General features: G+C 38.8%; 1 protein-coding gene across 2 annotated transcripts in view; it reads right to left on the bottom strand.

Annotated features, from left to right (window-relative positions):
• Positions 1-2,232: 2,232 nt before the first annotated feature.
• The window catches only part of STK3 (serine/threonine kinase 3), a 273,495-nt gene continuing 256,013 nt past the window's right edge, over positions 2,233-19,714 (bottom strand). For both annotated transcript variants that reach the window (XM_045077977.1, XM_045077978.1), the window contains one exon: positions 2,233-3,627. In XM_045077977.1, coding sequence (XP_044933912.1) covers positions 3,469-3,627 — 159 coding nt within the window. In that variant the 3' untranslated portion in view covers positions 2,233-3,468. The remainder of the gene's footprint in view (positions 3,628-19,714) is intronic.

The following is a 19,714-nucleotide window of genomic DNA, read 5'->3' on the forward strand; positions in this document are numbered from 1 at the left end:
CCTATGCCTGATAATGATTTAGTAATGCAATGTAACTCCAATTATTTTTTTAAAGGATGCTCTATTTAGAGTGTTGTATCATTACTATTTTCAGGATTTAATCATTAATCTTTAACATTCAGGATAGGAAACCAAAATAGCATTCCCATTGAAAGCTAATGTGTCAGTAATTTGAAAAGATTTCCTGCAACTAAGTTAAAAACATCTTATTAATGTATTATATAATTTCCGCTAGAGAAGCTACATATCCTTCAGTGAGTAGAGAGTGATTTTTAAACCTTGGGGATGTGATTCAGTAAATAAGGAAAGGAAAGAAATGCAAAAGCATGTAAGTGATACATGTTAGGTTGTTTAGCATGGTGTCCGACAAATAGAAGTGTCCCAAATAATAGATTATTATTTTGAAATCCATTAGATAAAAACATTTCCTTCTCCAATGTATATTGGCCAAATGAACTCATCTTCTGAACATAAAAATATTATTGCTAAAATAAGCTAAGCTGTATTCTAAGTCTGTAGAAATGAGTCATCTAAATCAAAGAAAAAAACTTTCTTTCTATAGGACAACATATACAATGATGCTGGCTTTTCAGCAAGACAGAATCCTCACTCATTAGCTACAATTACATTTACAATTCTGCATTTATGAAAGGACGGGGGTGTGCAGAAAGTACACTTACCTATTTCTGGAATGTTCTCAGAAGCCAAGGTTAAGATAATAAGAGGCTTCTTCTTAAACTCATTAAAATAACTAGAAAACTCTTTTCCTCGGCATCATGACTAATCAAGGCTTACCTAGACTCGAAGCATTCTTTCATGGCTTTTGGTTTTTCAGAACTCACCATAAGTTCCTTTTTATTTGGTTGGTGGGGGGAAGGGACTGAGAAGACTGGAAGAATTTTGGAACAGATCATCCTAAAATATTCTGGAGCTTCCTGAGGCTCTAAAATGAAAATATGCTCACTGTTCTTAATTCTCTTAAATATATATGTGTGTGTGTGTGTATCAAGAATAAAAATAACAACAGGGTATAAAATCTATACATACATATTACAATGTGATTGGAACACTCTGTGTTTACTATTAAAAGGAGGATTCTTGTTGAGACTGAATTAGTAAGAGTGGTTAACAGGCCTCATTGAATTAATTTGCATAAATTTTCTAATTTAGCAAACTGGAGAAAAATCATCTTCATAGGTTTCTTGACATTTCATGTAGGTGGTTTTACTTGGATGATAGCAAGACAGCCATTTGATTCCATCAAATCAGGCAAGGTGTTAGACAGGTTACTGAAAAGAAAAACACTTAAGAAAGGGGAAAAAAGGGGTCGGGTGATTGCGTTGACTGACTCAGTCTGCTGTGCCAAGTAGACTGCGTAAGGATGCAGCTGAAGCATATATTGTAAGTTCAGTCTTCATTGTTAACGATCTTTAGAAACTTTCCAATACTCACTGCTGCTTTAACAATTTTTTTTAAAGATTTTATTTATTTATTTGACAGAGATCACAAGTAGGCAGAGAGGTAGGCGCAGAGAGGGAGAAGCAGGCTTCCTGCTGAGCAGAGAGCCCAATGCGAGGCTTGATCCCAGGACTCCGGGATCATGACCTGAGCAGAGGCTTTAACCCACTGAGCCACCTAGGCACCCCCTTGCTTTAACAATCTTGTAATTCCTATCCAACTACACAATTTACTATTTGTAAGGACTCAACAGAGCAGAGGGAGGTATTACTCCAAGGCAGGCCTAGGGTGCAACTGTCATTTTAAAATGGAACTGAAGCTTTCCAGGGACCTCCACCTTCCCTGGCGGTCCTTGTGAACTTGCTGGCATCTTCCTTCTCTTGCTGCTCACCGGGTGCGCAGTAAGGTTGCATTTCCTCGCTCCCTTGAAATTAGGGTGGTCATGTGAGTAGCTCCGACTACTGGCTGTGGCCCCCTGACAGGTGTCACAGTAGGCTGGAGCTCATGTGAGACTCGTTGGCACTCCTCCCCTTGCTGTGGTGACCACCAGTGTTGCACATGGTGACAGTCCTGCGAGTGGGTAGGGAGGCAGGGTGGCTCCCGGTCGTGGGATGGGCGGATCCCCAGGGAGAAATCACCTATCACCTGTGTTACTCTGAGCCACTGACGTTCACTTTTGTAATCCCGGCACTGGCCAGCCTGTCCTAACATACCTTCGTGCCAGAAAAAGAATCCAGGTGGTGAGTTTTTAAAAAAAGACATAGAGATGAGATGTGCTGGGTGGCACAGTAAAATTTATTTGTCTTTATGATTTACACATAGTAATTAAACACACAAAAGAACAAACACTGTCAATATGGCCATATGTGTGCGGCTTAGGAACTGACTGGTCCCAGTTCAATCACACAAACGTTCATTCAGCTTAGAAATGAGCTTCTTTTTAATGGTTTTAATCTTTTTTTTTTTTTCCAGTCCCCAAGGCTTACACAGTTCAGTACAAATGTTTTTGCTATTTTGTTACTCTCAGGCACATGATGTTTACCCATTCCCAGGAAATCAATGAAATCAACACAAAAGTCCTGTGACGATTGAGCACATTTTCACAGAAATAAATTTGATGAGCTTATTACAGTTTGATACAGTTCAGCTATCAGACCTATCCATGCAACACGAAACAATATTAACAAATTACATTTGTCTTAAAGATTTATTTCTTTTAAAATATTTACCGCACATTTTTGGTGCAAAGGTTCCATTGATTTCTTTGGTTTCAAACATTATAGCTCTGTGTGACCTAAATATATATAGTTCTATTTGTACCAAACATCAATAAAAACATTAAACAAAATTTCTGAAGGTAAAAATGGAATTATTGTTTCAGTATAAAAAAATATCTGGCCCATTTGGGTGCTATTGCTATTATTGCTTTGTTTCTACTGGAAAACTATCCTGGAAATCAAGGAATGTACCCCATAGCTCCCTGCTAAAAGTATAACTTGGCTGTACATTATCATCTATTAATACGCTCCTCCCTTCACCAAAGCTATCCTGATCTTGTCCTTAAAAACAAAACAAAGTAAAACAGCATAAATAAATAAGCTTACCTGGGGATACAATAAATAAGCTACTAGAAATAAGAATAAAGAATATTGTAACATAAAGCCCTTCAGTGCTGTACAATTAAACAATAGCTTCAGATTTCCAAGGTCTCTAAACACAGCGTTTGTCATAGGACACACTTAGCGCTGGTACACAGCTGACAGATCTAAGAGGAATACATGTCTGTTGTTTTCATTATTTAAAAATGAAAACATAGTGGCTACAGTTGTAAATTCTGCCTTTTGGGAATTGACTAGGTAAGTACCATCATCAGTTCTGGACTGCTGCCTAGCTGCAGAGCACAAATCTTAGGGATTAAAAAAAACAACAACAATAATAATATTCCTTCAATTCTTAGTGGTTTCTTGGTCTCCAGAATAGTTAAAGAAACAAACAGAGAAGAAGTGAGACTCAAAAGTTTTGCTGCCTTCTTTTCTTCGCATCCATTGCATCCAGAATGGGTTGTCTCTTCGCAGTGTATCTTTGACGAAGCTCTTCTATCTCTCGTTCCATCATGGGGTCTAGTGCTTTTAACCGCATCTGTAGTTCTTCTAAACTTAGATTTTTTAACTAGAAACAGGAAAAAAAAATGAAGACATCAACATAATAAAATGATCGACAATAGCTTAAAATCTAACCGGCTTTAGTATGAATATTTCAGCAAACTCTTTACATCATCTCTGAAATGCAGTTCCACAATTAAAACAGGAATTCCTTCCCTGAAGAACCAAGAAGCCACAACACCTTATAAGAACCTTGAGTTATCTTGCAACAAAAGCAATGAAAACAAAACAAAACAAAACAAAACCCAACTCTGCTTTTAGGAAAGAGCAAATGAAAAAAATAAGCTGATGAAAAGTTTTTTTTTCTTTTTTTTTTTTTTAAAGAAAGACAGAGAGACCAATCCACCAGCGCCAACACACAGACGTTCAGGATATGTTCCGGATATATTTCACTCTAATCTCTCACATCTTTTTTTTTTTTTTTTTTTTTTTTTTTTTTTTTAAAGATTTTATTTATTTATTTGACAGAGAGAGATCACAAGTAGGCAGAGAGGCAGGCAGAGAGAGAGAGGAGGAAGCAGGCTCCCCGCTGAGCAGAGAGCCCGATGTGGGACTCGATCCCAGGACCCTGAGACCATGACCTGAGCAGAAGGCAGCGGCTCAACCCACTGAGCCACCCAGGCGCCCTAATCTCTCACATCTTTGCCAGCTCTGGGGTACCACCATAATTGTGAACACTTGCAGAGTCACCCAAGAATGTGATGAGATTGAATCAGGTTAAATTAACCATTCTATCCCGCATTTTGCCAAATGCTTAAATTTGAAGTACGTGGGTTAATCAGAAAATTAAATGATCTAGAATACTTCTGTCTCAAACATTTTGATACTTAAGGTTCTGAACTTGTGATTCAAAATATCCCAAGCCTGATGTAAACAGTGCTCTATAAATTCTGACATGGGCTTGGCCAGTTGGAAGATAAACTGCCTATCAAATTTTCACCATATACATTATAGTTTGACAATAGTGATAAGATCTGACTAAATGATATATAGTTTGACCATAATGATTTAGTTCAGTTCTGCTGCCTTCTGGAAACCTTCACCGGTTTTCTGTGAGGGAAGCCTCTCAGATATGGGGGATGAGAGCCATTCCACCTAATGGGATCTCTGGCATCCTGAGCTTTACCATAATTATTCATATGTCACAATAGCAAGATATGGATTATCTCTCTAGAAACATATTTTAGGATGCCCTGAAATATATAAGCTAATACTTGGGCTTTTATCTATTAATATTAAAAAAAAATCTAAAACTCGGTCTTCTTCAGATACTATTAAATCAATGGCAGCAGGTGGGTTGTTTAAAAACACGTAAAACCAGTGATTTGCAGAATGTTATTACATACTCAGCATCTTGGTAAGTACTGTAAGAAGAGCTAAGAAGCCCACTGAGCTCCCTGCCCTAACAAACTCCCAAAGTGTCAGAAGGGTAAGATCGGGAACTAGAAACACTGAGGGACAGCCACAAGCCCCTACCACAGGCACTACGGATTATAACGAGAGGTTTTCAAACCCACCGAGAAGCTTCTCACAGGCACATTCATGGGTACACTTTGCTGAGGAGAGCAGCCACCATTTTTTGGTGTTTTTTAAAAAAACAGATTCCCAACCAAAAAAAGAGAAGCCTCACTATAAATTCAATGGAGAGAAGATTTCCTTTAAGGAGCAGGCACCGTGTTGGTCTGTGCAAAGGGGGGTATCTCAGAGCAATAAGCAAGGCCCTGGGGAGGAAGCACCACCATTCTGAGGAAGCAGTAAGGTCAGTGCAGATCCAGGGGCTGGTGGGGTTCCTAGCTGGGCAGAGCAGGGTTTGGAATGCAGGGAGTCATAATCTGCTCCAGAGCAGGTAAATTCTATGAGAAGAATTCAGGCTTGATTTTAGTATGATAAAACTTGCAGCCTCTTTTTTTGTTTTAATAAGGGAACTTCCGTTATTTTATGAGCCAAACCAGAAAATGCTCTCATTACTTTAGAGTCAACATGTTGATTTTAATAGTACTCCAAAATAGTACTTTTCGGATTGATTCTCCATTTTACTCAACTTAGCTGGCCTTCGGTCACTCTTGGTTCTAAAAATCAAATCCATTCTCAATTGAAAAAGATCTGTCACGACTGAGGATACTGAAAAGAACGAGTCCCAGACTCTGAAGGAAATTCAAAAGAAGATTTCCAAAAATACAGGCAGGACAGTGTCACGGGAAGGAGGATGTGGGCTCCCAGGACGGGACTCTGAAAGTGAGCACCACTTGCTTTGGTGGACGAGAAGTTCTGGTGTGTATAAATGTAAACTATGCCCTATCATGGACAGGAGCTAGCTTAGGATAGCGTACCATTATACGTGTTACATATATACACAATGCACTGTGTTCTATTCTTTCTTCATTAATTTTAATCCAAGTATTAATCATATATCTATTATGTGGTCAAATCTGTTCAAATCACTGGGGGATAAAGAATAAGCCAACAAGGGGCCTTGGAACTTTCTGAACTGTAGGAACAGGTGACAGTGAGATGAAGGGCCAATACAGAAAACACATGGCTATGTTTCCCCAAGAAAGACACGCCTGAGTGCTGTCTGCATAAGTTCCAGTTTCACTTTGTCTTTTTTTTTCAGCCCACGCTAATCTTCCCATCTCTGAACTTCTATATGGCATTTATAATTTAAACAACACAATTTAGCATTTGATTGATTCTAGAGCCATTTATCATTTCACAATTGATTTTTATGCAAGAGTTTCATGTCTCCATGCCAGATAGTCCAAAAATTATTTAAACTTTAGAGACTGTACACACACTTAGAAACTATAAAACAGTGGGGCGCCTGGGTGGCTAAGTGGGTTAAGCCTCTGCCTTCGGCTGAGGTCATGATCTCAGGGTCCTGGGATCGAGCCCTGCATCGGGCTCTCTGCTCAGCAGGGAGCCTGCTTCCTCCCTCTCTCTCTGCTTGCCTCGCTGCCTACTTGTAATCTCTGTCTGTCAAATAAATAAATAAAATCTTTAAAAAAAAAAGGAACTATGAAACAGAATTGTAGCACTAAATATCATGGCGTGAGGGTGGGTAAACAGAAATACAGAAAAACATGACTCAAAGCAATGGGTTACTCTAAGATTAGGAGAAATCACATAACAAAGCAAACAATTTTTGCATTAAGATATTCCTGTAAATATCGTATGCTACTTTACTGGGGCAAATTACCAACAGTTTATAAATATTATATTAGAGTAGTGGACTGAATTCAGAGAAAGAAGCTACTCAGAAGACAAGTTTCCCTCTTCTAATAGACTTTTATATTTTCAATATGTAAAATTTGTGACAAACAGGTCTGTGATGTTGGAGAACCGTTACCTGGCATTGTTAGGGAATTAGGCGTTTCACATAAGTAAATTCGTGAAGTATCTAAATCTTAGTTTTTTAAGTGATTAAAAACTTCATTTCACCCATTTTGAAAAGAAAATCCTTATAAAGTACTTAACAAATATGTTGCCTTCTAAGCAGAGGACCCAGGACCTAAAGCAACCTTCCTTTGATGATAAATCACCATTATTAGTTTCTATCACTAATCTGTGCTGTGTGCTAATTTTCTCTCTCCTTTTTGGCTTTTTATCTTCATTTGAGAGAAAGCTGTCAGCTCCTTTTCATGGCCTTCATTAGACATATGTCATTCTCCCTTTACTGCAAACTTGTTTGCCTGCTGGGAACTAGAAAAGCAATTAATCTTATAAGGCATTACACTATATAAGAATAAATACATTAATGAAAGCTTCAGACTGTTTCAGAAAAGACAGAACATGATTTTAGTGCTAAAGCTTGTAATACTTGTTTTTTTGTTTTTAATATGATTTCAGATTTGTGGCTCTATAAGATCAAGTTTACAGGAAATTGGACACCTATTTAACAAACATATATAGTTATAGTTATGTTTTCAGGTGGGCTGTCCGAGAACTCCAGAACACTCACTTATTAAAATATTTATTCTTTTTTCTGGACCAAGCAGTGCGGATTCAGAGATAAACAAACACTCTACTGCCCACAAGGACTTTGCAATCTAGCTGGAAAGAGGTCCATGCACAGCTAATGCACTGTAGGATGGGGACGCTGAGAAGATGGGCAATAGGACAGGGGACAGTGGAAGCAGCATGAGTAGAAAGGTGTAAGGTGCGCAAATGTCTGGCATCCTCGGAGACCGCAGGTGGCCACTGGGATGTGAGGCGCACCAGGAAAAGAGACAGGAAAGAGAGCAGAGATCAGACTGCTAAGGGCCTTAGGCACGTTGCTACAGACTTTCTGTAGCCAAGAAAGAAATGCTAGACAGTCTTGAATATAACTGGTGACATAACCATATGTGAGATAGAAAAATATATCCAACAGCAGGTATAGAAAATGGATTAGCATGGGGGGGGGAATGGAGGCAGGAAGGATTGTGAGCAGGTCACTGCAACTGTCTAGAGAGAGGGCGAGGACTGGACCAGGAAAAAGGAAGTGGAGACTGAGAAGAAGGGAGGGATCTGAGAGAGCTGGAAGTAGAACTGATAGGGCTTTCTTTGTTGACTGACTGATTGAGAAAAATCAGGAAGAAGGAAGGGCTAGGGTGATTCTGGCTTCAAGGTACGATGATGAGGTAGAGATTGTTCTCATTAATAAGATAGGGGAGTAAATCAAATTGAGTTTTAGTCTTGTTGAGTTTGAGAGATAAAGCGTCAAGGTGGGGACATCAGATATGGATTATAATTTGGAGTTTTGAAGCTCAGGAAAGAGAATAAAGGTACAGATTTGGGGAATGCTGATGAGCATTTAGGCTGTAACTGAAGCCCTTGATGAGGGTAAGATTATGAAGGTTTTCTCCTTGATCTTATGATCTAACTATGGTATCCAATAGAAAATCATCCCCAAATGTTAGCTTTTGTGATCAGAGGCTCTTCTCTTTTTGTTAACAGAAGAGGAATGCCAGCAGATTTCTAAATAACTAGATTATGGTAGCACCTAGACCAAAAAAAAAAAAAAAGAAAAAAGTGAGGTTAACTGGTAGAACTTTCCACTTTTTATACAGTGGGTATGATTTATAGACATGATTTTCTGGCTGGGTTTTGACTCATGATTAAGCCCTAATAACATATATTTAGCACTCTGTATTTCTGTAGCTATTGAGCCTCCCACAGATATGAAAATGATTTGGGGAGGAAAATGTGGGCAGAAGCAGCTTTTCCAATCTCTTGGGAGAGCAGAACTGCTCAATGGCTTAGTAGTAGACAGGGTCGCAAACCAGATAACATTTTATGGACACACACAATGATAAAAATGGCCCTATAATATTAAATAATGCCACTATCACCCTTATAAAATACTAATCAAAATTAAAACAATTTAGGGGGCTAATGAGGATAATATTAGAAGGAAAAGTTAAGCTTCCTGAATTATTACCAATATCATCGTGACAAAAGTTTCATTCACTAAAATTAGGTTTCTTGAAAATCTTCATAAAAAGGGAGGGAAATCACTTCAGAATTTTTACGTGTATGGATCAACAGAGCTTGTGGTAAATTAAATTGAATTTATATCTTTTTAAATATAGGGAAGTAATGTTACTTATGAACCATCTTTCTACAATACAAGGAACATGAAGTAGCTATATTACCAAAGCCATCTGCCAGATGACTAAGTCCAAAATAAATGCAGAGTAAACCAGAGTTAGAATATCAAGTCTGGGTCTCCATTTGTCAGTTGAGAGTTCCAGAAGTGAAGTCAGTAAAGAGAATTTTAGGATATGCATACGTTGTGGTTTTTACTGTATGTGAACAAATGTGCAAAAATGAATAATCCATCCAGAAATGGCTTTTAAGATGCTCTAGGCTAATTCTATTTAATGAAATTTGGTTTTGAATTTAATGATAACACAGAACTCGTACAACTAACAATGGTTGTTAAATTTTCAGGTCTTAACATTCTGAAAGAATACTGTAGAGTCTGACAATTCTTTGAGACATCAAGGATGTGGGACCTGATTAAGTGACTCAATGAGCTGAGGCCAGGAAGAGGAAGGGTTTGAAAGAAAAGACAGAACTTCTTCAAATACACAGTCACAGAAATGGAGAGGAGCATCCGAACAATATGGTTTTACGACCTGAGGCAATGTTTTTCTATTCACAAGAAGTTTTGCTTTTCTTGGACATTTCAAATGACAAATACCAGGGGGCAAGGCATCCTAAGGGCACAGAATAAAATTAATTTCCATAAAAAGAGTTTAAACTGAGGTCAGGTAAATTGAATCACAGGGGCCTCAGAGAAACACACTGGTATCTGGGATTATTAAACATCACCACATACTAGCCAGGTGTTGTTTAACAGGAGCAGAAACTACAAGGCTGGGTTATGAGGTAAACCTCACTGAATCTTACTGCAAAAGCAAACCTCAGAGAGGATCTACTCCGGCTTTCTTGTTTTGGCTGAGAAAATGGGAGCCAGGTTGCTCAAAATTACACTCCTGGTTGATGGCAGAGATACAATGCGACCTGACCTCGATTGAGATCAATGCATTTTTTTCATTATACCAAGTTTAATATTTTTAATCTAGCACTCCCAGAGTGTTCTAAATGTTGAGTCATCATGAATAGTGAGGGTGTGCTGCTAAGAAATTTCTAGGGTCTTCAACCCGAGCTGTAAGGAAAAATGGTTTTTAAATATTCAGCTATGAAGGCCACAGTGAAGGGAAAATCCTACAGATGACATTTTTAGAGAGTAGTCTTTCTGCAGTCTTTAAACTGCAGAAATTTAGCCAGAGGTAGAATTACCATCCTCTTTACGTTTCAGGACCGTTGGTAGACTAGGATTTCCCCGCTCTTATAAAAAGTTTGTTTAAAACAGTGAAAGAAAGCCTTTAAATAAAAACCTCAACTTTTAAACAAAAATAATTAGATAGATGAGTAGATGGATGAATTGTTTGTAAGTTAAATGAAAAAGTCAAAACTACTTTTCAGTAGAAGTCAACATTTGTTTGAAACTTGGTATAGTTTGGTACATAAGCAACAGTTTGAATGTGCAGCCCATTTTGTTAATAATTGTCCTGGATTATCACATTTCATCCAGGAGTAAGAAGATTATAGGTCAATATCCAAAAAAATTTATATCTCTCAGTATTCCTTAAAAAGAAAAAAGAAAACCCAAATAAAAGAGATACAAATTAATAACTCACTTACTAGCTCTTGGACAAAATAGCAGCATAAACAACTCAGTGACATGAGAAGATGGAAAATAAGACTAAAATGTTATAAACTGATAATTTTGACAGGTCATACTTTTAGCCATTAGAATTATTTCCGAACCCTGTGACAAGTATTGAAAAACTGCTAATTACTGATCAGGAAGAGTTGCCACTAAATTAGAACTTTCTGAAAGTTTATATATCCAATCTACTATAAAAACCCAAAATATCACATTTAAGCGATAAAAGCAAATTACTTTCTAAAATAACATTGTCTTAAAAGCTCTTGGAAGAAAATACTTAGAGTTTCACATTATTTTTTGTCAAAAGTAGTCCTAACTACACGAGACTTTTTAAAGTCTTACTCTCAAAAAGTAGCAGAAACAAGATTATGAAGTTTTTAAATGCATAAATGTGATAACATTTAAGACTGAATGGGTCCATGAGTGGCTGGTATAATCAGTCTGTCAAAATAAACCAGACACCATCACAATGAAGAAAGTGGTCTGATATGTTAAAGTTAACACATTTAGTCAAAGAGTCAATCAAGAAAATCCTGTACAAGGTTTGCTGTGTTTACTGGGAAAACAAACTCTTCCTAGCAACTGTTTAAATAAATCTCACAGATGCTGCAGACCTTATTAGTGGCTTGTGATTAAAAAAATATGGATTGTTAATACTGTATCCTGACTCATCTATTTTCCCATCTGCTAGCAATTCTAACAATATGAACTATCAACAGAATGGCTAACAACAATAATTTTCTATGGCAATTTTGATGCTGAATTGCCTATAGCATTTTGTAAGATTTACCAGTGCGTGCCTCAGACTGTTTTGAGTTGTTTGTGGCCTGGAGCAACATACTCCTTTTCCCCCTAATATTTCATTTGAGCTCACATTTTTACTACGTTGAACAAAATCTGGTTTGGTTTTACAAAACACTGTTCTTGGAGGTTGCCACACTCATTTTGCTAACAATGGGAGTGGGAAACGCACCAAGGTTAGTACTAGCAAAAAATCCAGTCAAGTTCACTGATGAGTTTAGATATATATATATATAAACAGGTAGGGGGCCTTCTTCCATAAGACTGAACAACAAGGATAACAGATAGGACACTTAAAAGTTAAAAACAGTTAAAATACCAATATATTAAGCCATCTCCTGATTTCGTTTCTGGGCTGAAAAGAAGACAATAAAAGAACTCTCAAGTCAATCCAAACTAGTATGAAGTCGTTTAAAGAAAACCATACATACAGATTTAAAATATACATTTACAAAAACAATGAAGATGGTGGTAATTTCAGATACTTGAACACTATAGACTAAAAATGGAATTCTTCACTGTAAATCCCTTGTAAAATATGCCCTTAAAAGCTGCATTAACACTAATCTACTGGCAGGGCCTTCTTCCCAAAATAGACGCTATTTACCTACCTGGATGGTGGATTACACGCACGGTTATTTGAGCTGAGCGGCCCCTGTCTTTTGCTGATTGACTAAATGACCGTAAATATTCTGGGACTCTAACTAGAAACTGCCATGAAGCATCTGTTTAACCTCGGAGCATCTAGAGTAAATTTAAGACATTTCGATTTTCTTTGCGTTCCCAAAGAAAAGGGAGAAAACCATTTCTTGTGGATATCAGCGGAGGAGAAGGGAAAAATGCCAACTACTGATCATGTACAATGTGTCACACAGTGTCCTAGGTCCTGGGCGTTAAGTCATTTAATCCTAGCAATTACCTTATGGGGTAGATATTACCAACCCTGTTTTATAGGTCAGGATGCCCAGAGAGACCAAGTGATCCACGCGAGGTCACACAGCTAGACGTGTTCATGCAGGTCCTCACAGACCACATCGAACCCACTGATATAAATTGGGACTGAAGCCTACCGAGAGCTGTTTCTTAGGTCTTCCAAGAACTAAAAGCACTTCAACATCCAGATAGCACATAAAACAGTTCCTAACAGATTGTTTATAGATTAAAAATAGGGACACACTGCTTTTAAAAACACTATCTTTCCTCCCAGTGGAGTATTTATAAGTTATTAATGTATTTTAGCTACAATTGGTCTTACAAAACAAGCACCTATATGTTTAAGCATTTAATTTAATCAGCTCTCTAGCAAAACAAACACATTTCTACATAGCGATTTGGGACAGGTGCTATAATTTAATCAATAAGAGATAAGCTGTGACAAAACCAACAAGACATGTCCCCTCACCCCTCCTTCCCAGCCCTGTTGCCTCAAAGGCAAGAATTGGCTTGTGCCCATTCAGACTGTCCCATAGTTGTTTTGTGTCGTGTTCAGCTTGAGCCATGAGCTATGGGCTGAGGAGCATTTCCACCATGACCCTGACCTGGAGAAATCTGAGCCATCCATATGGGAAAAGGAATGATGAAATTTTAGTTGAATTCCTCAACAGCAATCAAACACCCATTCCCTTTATGCTTTTCAGTTTCTAGTAGTAGTTCTGCCTGCTAAAAATATCAGGAAAAAGTTAATTCATGCATAGCTCTGCTACATTGTAAGCAGCTCTAAAATTCTAGGCCCAACACAACAAGATCTGAGTAACTCAAAAACCAAACTACTAATTAAATCTTTCTAGATCTATTAGGGGAAGATGAGTCTTTGCTCAATGATTCTGATAAATACTTGGAATATTTTAAAACATTGATAAAGCTATAAATGAGATGAACAAGTTAAGTGATTAACTTTGTTTATATACTCTGTTTCTTTAAAAATGAACTAAATGACTAGTTATGGAACATAATAATAAACATTTGAAAGACAGTTCCTAAAATATATCTGTAACTAGCTTATTGGGCAGTCACGTCTTTGTGTAACTATTATATAAACTTAAAAGAGTTTCATTTTTCTCCAGTCCTACTCTTTCAGCTGTGCTACGCCAAATTTCCCTGACACATCCCTTAAGGAATCTTGGGCGGATCTCACTGATTTCTGGTCACTTTTAGTTAAAAGTCCAGACGAATAATAAACTTTGTCCCTTCCCTCGGTATGATCTTGCAGAGAGAAACCAAGAGGGTTGCAGTGGGAAGAGATGCTGTTTGCATCTAGTACCTTCTCCCCATCTCTTTTTAAGGTCCAGCTCCTCTGGTGCTGGGAGTTAGGAAGGAAACCGGGACCCTGTGATGGACATGGTTACTTGTCAGAGGCAGGAGGTTTTAGTCCTGCTCTGGTTTGCTGGATTATTTGTGGTCTGTGCAGAAGGGGTGTGTGTGTGGACTGCCTGATGTGGTGCTGGTGTTACTCTGGTGCTCACACCTCTTGGAGCGGGGGCAGCTCTCTGGATGGCATATTGTCTCCTCTGGCCTGGAAGTCCCCTTGACAGTATTATGACGTCTGTTCTCTAGACCCTGGGACCCAAGGGGAGAGGTTCCCTAGTCTCTTCCCTCCTAGCACACTCCACCATAGCCCTCGGTTACCCCGCAGGCCTTGGCTCTACCTGCTAAAGTCTCCTACCTACACAACTCTGGGAGAAAAACAGACATCATCTCTCTCTTTTTCTTTTTTTTCAGACACCTTTTCCTTCTGTCTACCCCCAGACTCCCAGGCACTTGCTCACGAGCTCGGCTCTAGCGGCACAGTGCTAGGTTTGCAGGTTCAACCAGCTCGGCAAGCAGCTGGCTGGGAGAGTAGATGCCAGCCTCCCTTGCCTACATTTCCTTGACAGGCTTTCTGGAAGACATCCCGCCACACCCAACTTTACTCTAAGCAACAAGAGAGCTACCTTCTTCTTCCACTAGGCCACCAGATTATGAATTCCATAAGGAAAGGAACTTTTGCCAAAAGCTAGCCAAGTGTCTAGAATATTCCCTGCAACAGGTACCTAATAAATATTTACTAACTGAAAGAAAGATGGTGGCATTCTTAGTAAACTCTGGAGAAAGGTGTCTGGTTTCAGTTGTTGGTGGCTCTCCTCCGAATATGGGATACTGCAGTCTCCTGCTAGGGCCTCCAGGGTTAATGTGTGGCAACAGGAAAAGTCCCTTTCAATATTGTGGCACAGAGCTGATAACTCTTAAAAAAAAGTGTGTAAGGTGATACCTCAATGTGGTTTTAATTTGAATCTCCAAAATTAGTAAGACAGGAAATAACATGTGTTGGAGGGGATGTGGAGAAAGGGGAACCCTCTTACACTGTTGGTGGGAAAGCAAGTTGGTACAGCCTCTTTGGAGAACAGTGTGGAGATTCCTCAAGAAATTAAAAATAGAACTTCCCTATGACCCTGCCATTGCACTACTGGGTATTTACCCCAAAGATACAGATGTCGTGAAAAGAAGGGCCATCTGTACCACAATGTTTATAGCAGCAATGGCCACGGTCGCCAAACTGTGGAAAGAACCAAGATGCCCTTCAACGGACGAATGGATAAGGAAGATGTGGTCCATATACACTATGGAGTATTATGCCTCCATCAGAAAGGACGAAGACCCAACTTTTGTAGCAACATGGACGGGACTGGAAGAGATTATGCTGAGTGAAATAAGTCAAGCAGAGAGAGTCAATTATCATATGGTTTCACTTATTTGTGGAGCATAACAAATAGCATGGAGGACATGGATAGAGAGGAGAAGGGAGTTGGGGGAAATTGGAAGGGGAGGTGAACCATGAGAGACTATGGACTCTGAAAAACAATCTGAGGGTTTTGAAGGGGTGGGGGGTGGGAGGTCGGGGTACGAGGTGGTGGGTATTATAGAGGGCATGGATTGCATGGAGCACTGGGTGTGATGCAAAAATAATGAATACTGTTATGCTGAAAATAAAAAATAAATTTTAAAAAGTGTGAAATGTGTGTGTTATTAAGTGGGAGCACTTACAATTTAAGTAAAGAATAAAAAGTATCAGGGAAAATCAGGCTATTTTCCGGCGTATTTCATTCATTCCACTACCAGGCAGTCTCATGCTCCAAATTGCAGATTTTGACTAATTTTGTTCTAGAAAAATGGCTTCTGTCAAGAAAAAGTTCTTCAAAATGATAATAAATACCACAGTTTACTCTTTTGGCAAACGTGCATTGAACGAAGTGCTCTGGGAGGACAGATTTCTCACTAATACCACCAAGTATAACCATTTAGACAATTTTCTACTGTGGGAATATCATAATACTTATTCTGACGATTCAAATTATGACCATCTTCATATTATAAAGATGCTACATTTGCTTTGCCAAATCTATAAAAAGTTTTAAAATGAAAGAGAGGTCAGCTGAAAACCAGAAATCATGAAACTCAGATTGCAGTAATTTTTTAAATAGTGAAGTAATACCTAAAATGAGCAGGATTCCTAATACTTTTGTTTTGAGGCATCTGTATCTGTAGTTCTTTTAAAATACCACAGACTAGCAATCATGGTCTGATAGCTATTTATAAAACAGTATGAACTCAAACTACAGCAAAATGTTTTCAAAAAGAAAACAAAAATAAAATTTTTTAAAAAATATTTTATTTATTTATTTATTTGAGAGAGAGAGAACGCAAGAGTGGGGATGAGTCTGCTTCTCCTTCAGAAGGACCCCAGAAGTCTCGGGACCCCAGAAGTCATGACCTGAGCCAAAGGCAGATGCTTAACCAACTGAGCCACCCAGGCACCCAGCAAAAATAAATTTGATCAAAGCTATTCATACTTACTTGCCACATGAGCCTGAGAAAACAAAAGCTCACCAAACAGGTAACATTTTATCATAATTATTCTTAGATAGGCATGATCTGTGGCTGAACAGTATTTTAAATTTCCCTGACATTAACGGACAAATCTACAAATTCAATTAAAACCCCATGAAGATACTCAGGGATTTAAAAGAATAAAGGGTTAGCACCTGGGTGGCTCAAACAGTTAAGCATCTGATCTTGATTTCAGCTCAGGTCATGGTCTCAGGGTCATGGGATCCGAGCCCCGCTTGGGGGCTCTGTGTTGAGTGTGGAGCCTGCTTAAGATTCTCTCTCTCTGCCCCTCCCCCACTTCCTTCTTCTCTTTAAAAAAAAAAAAAGGAAAAGTAAAAGCATAGAAGGGCTCCTATGAAATATTTTTAAAAATTCATATAATCAGTCTTATGCAAACTGAAAAGCAAAACCACTACCTGAATAAAACTGAAGCTGACAGCTTCTGCCCTTGTCCTTTCACAAAAAATTGTTTTAAAATATGTTCATAAATGTTATTAATCTAAAAGAAAATAAAAAATGAGACGAAGTATACATAGAACTGGCAAATTTAACTTAAATATGTCTTATGGGGAGGCATCAACTTACAGATGTAAATGTTTCAAACTTTCAACCTTCTGGTTTAGGGAGAGGACAAGTGTTTATGGGGTATGTCATCATCTTAGACAGACACCTAATATGCATAACTGAAAAGCAAGATGACCAAGTAATATGCCAGTGTCATTTGCAAACAAAATAGCTTAAGAGTAAAAATTTATTGCAAACTAACTTTTTTACACTTAGAGACTACAGTAAAATGAATTTTCCATGAAAGCTTTTCTTCTTCTTCTTCTTCTTTTTTTTTTTTTTTTTTTTTGTCTGAGAAAGGCACCAAATTAGATTTTTAAAAATTGCTTTTGGTATCAACTAATTTAATAGAGAACATGGCATCAAACTTGTATTTGTAATACCACCTTGTAAAATGAGTGCATTCCCAAATGTTCCCAGAAATTTCCAGCACTGAGTTGGAACAAGCTAGCACCTCTTTCTGAGGCAGAAGAGTTTTGGCAAGATCTTTCCTTGAGCCAAACACCTGCTTTCTGACTGCACTCACCACTAATGCGGACATGAAAACAGAGGCAGAGAACCGAGATTGAGGGACTTCACAAAGGCTGGCTGATCTCACTCTGCATCTCCTGGGAAAGCCAGGAGATTGTGGTTACTAGTGGAAACTTGGGGATCAGAATGTGAGCTCTGGCTTGAATAATATACATTTACATGAGGTAGTTTTGCTAGTATGTCTTAACATTTTCTTCTTCAGGATGAAATTTCAGCTCAGCCTTACAAGTTCAATTTTAATAAGGATAAAAGGAAAAATGCATCTTTAATTATGGATCAAATGAAAGACATACTGTTGGTTTACCTCCTATGGAAAAGTAACAAAAAAGTATATGGCTGTTAAATTCAATGTGCTCTTGAGGAACTTGCCAAAAGATGTTTTTAACAAGTGACTGGCATATGCTGTTATTCAAAGAGTAGTTAATCCACTGGATAATTATTCTGAAATTGTTTTTTTTTTTTAAGATTTTATTTATTTACGAGAAAGAGAAAAGAGAATGAGCAGTGGGAGAAACAGACTCCCTGGCTGAGTAGGAAGCCTGATATGGGGCTCGATCCCAGAACCCTGAGATTGTGACCTAAGCCAGAAGTCAGATGCATAACTAACTGAGCCACCCAGGCGTCCCTGCCATTATTTTGTGTTAACATACAATATCATGTGACTTCCAATCCTTAATAAATGACCTAACAGACCTAAAGATGAGTACCTGGTACCAAGAGATGCCAGAATTCTCCAAAGCCTTCTCCCCCTCTCCCCCCACCAAGCATTCTTGTACAATATTGTGAGTGAAATTTCCTTGTCTTATTAGATTCAGAGTAGAGGTACGGTACCAGAAAGGATGAAGTCATTTTGAAAAATACTGTACACAAAGGAACTGCCTTCCCATTGACTTAACTATTGTAAGAACTGCAGTCTGGTCCATACAACACTGTCCGTTTCCGGGTTCCCATGACATCCAGCCCACTTTTAGTTGCGAATATCCATGTGAATGAACCTGTTCCTGCTATAGTTCTTTTAACCAAAGTGTATGATCTTGTGAGTCTCAAGAAGGCTCACCCCAGTCCTGGGGTGTCTGCCCTGCACATCTCTCCCACTCACCCAGCGGGATGAAACAGGTACTGACCCCTCCCCAGAGGTGTATACAAAGCCTCCTCTCACCCCTACTCACTCCACAGCTTTCTATTTTTTTTTTTTTGAAGATTTTATTTATTTATTTCACAGACAGAGATCACAAGTAGGCAGAGAGGCAGGCAGAGAGAGAGGAGGAAGCAGGGTCCCTGCTGAGCAGAGACCCCGATGTGGGGCTCAATCCCAGGACGTGGGATCATGACCTGAGCTGAAGGCAGAGGCTTTAACCCACTGAGCCACCCAGGCGCCTCACTCCACAGCTTTCTAAGTAGACTGCCCTCATTCGCTCAGCCCACCTGACAGTCACAAGAGCCGAATGTGCTGGACCAAGCTGTCCAACGAAAGGGGAGAGGACACTCTCGCTAAAATCCCGAGGCACTTGCAGATTTTTGGTTAGCTAGCTCCTAGTTTTCTATGGTTTTTCAATCACCAGAAATTTTGCTTTTTATTGGCCTTTAATGAGTGTCATCCTGAATTATACCAACTACTAATAAAGAAGGCAGATCGCCTATTAGGTAAGTTTTGCTGGGTCAGCAGCGCTGCAAGTTTCCCCAGCCCCTGCCGAACCTCTGCTCTGAGTATAAAAAAGGCAGTGCTTACTGATTTTTAGGCAGTGGGTTTTTAACTATGCAGAGTGATCAAGTATTGAATAATTGGTAACTATTTTGTAAAAATCTCTTACATCCCACTAAGAAATTAACTTCTAGAATACCTGAAAGCAGCAAAAGTGTAAGCAATAGGATGGAATAAAATTAAATCCTCCTAAATCCACTGAGTTGTAACCAAAGCGATTTCTGAATGGGCAAACCTCTCCTGAAAGAGGCAGGGGGGATGTGAAAACTTGACCGGCTCAAAATGTGAGCAGTCTTACAAAGGAGGGGAATAGGCTTCCAGCTCAATCCCTGGTTCCTGTGAAGGAAGACAGGCCACTCTCAGATCAGTGGTGACTGGAACTGAGAAAATAAGACATCACTGAGCTCCACAGAT

The sequence above is a fragment of the Mustela putorius genome, unplaced genomic scaffold (genome assembly GCF_011764305.1).
Source record: "Mustela putorius furo isolate JIRA1106 unplaced genomic scaffold, ASM1176430v1.1 tig00000228_pilon_pilon_pilon, whole genome shotgun sequence".
NCBI lineage: Eukaryota > Metazoa > Chordata > Mammalia > Carnivora > Mustelidae > Mustela > Mustela putorius.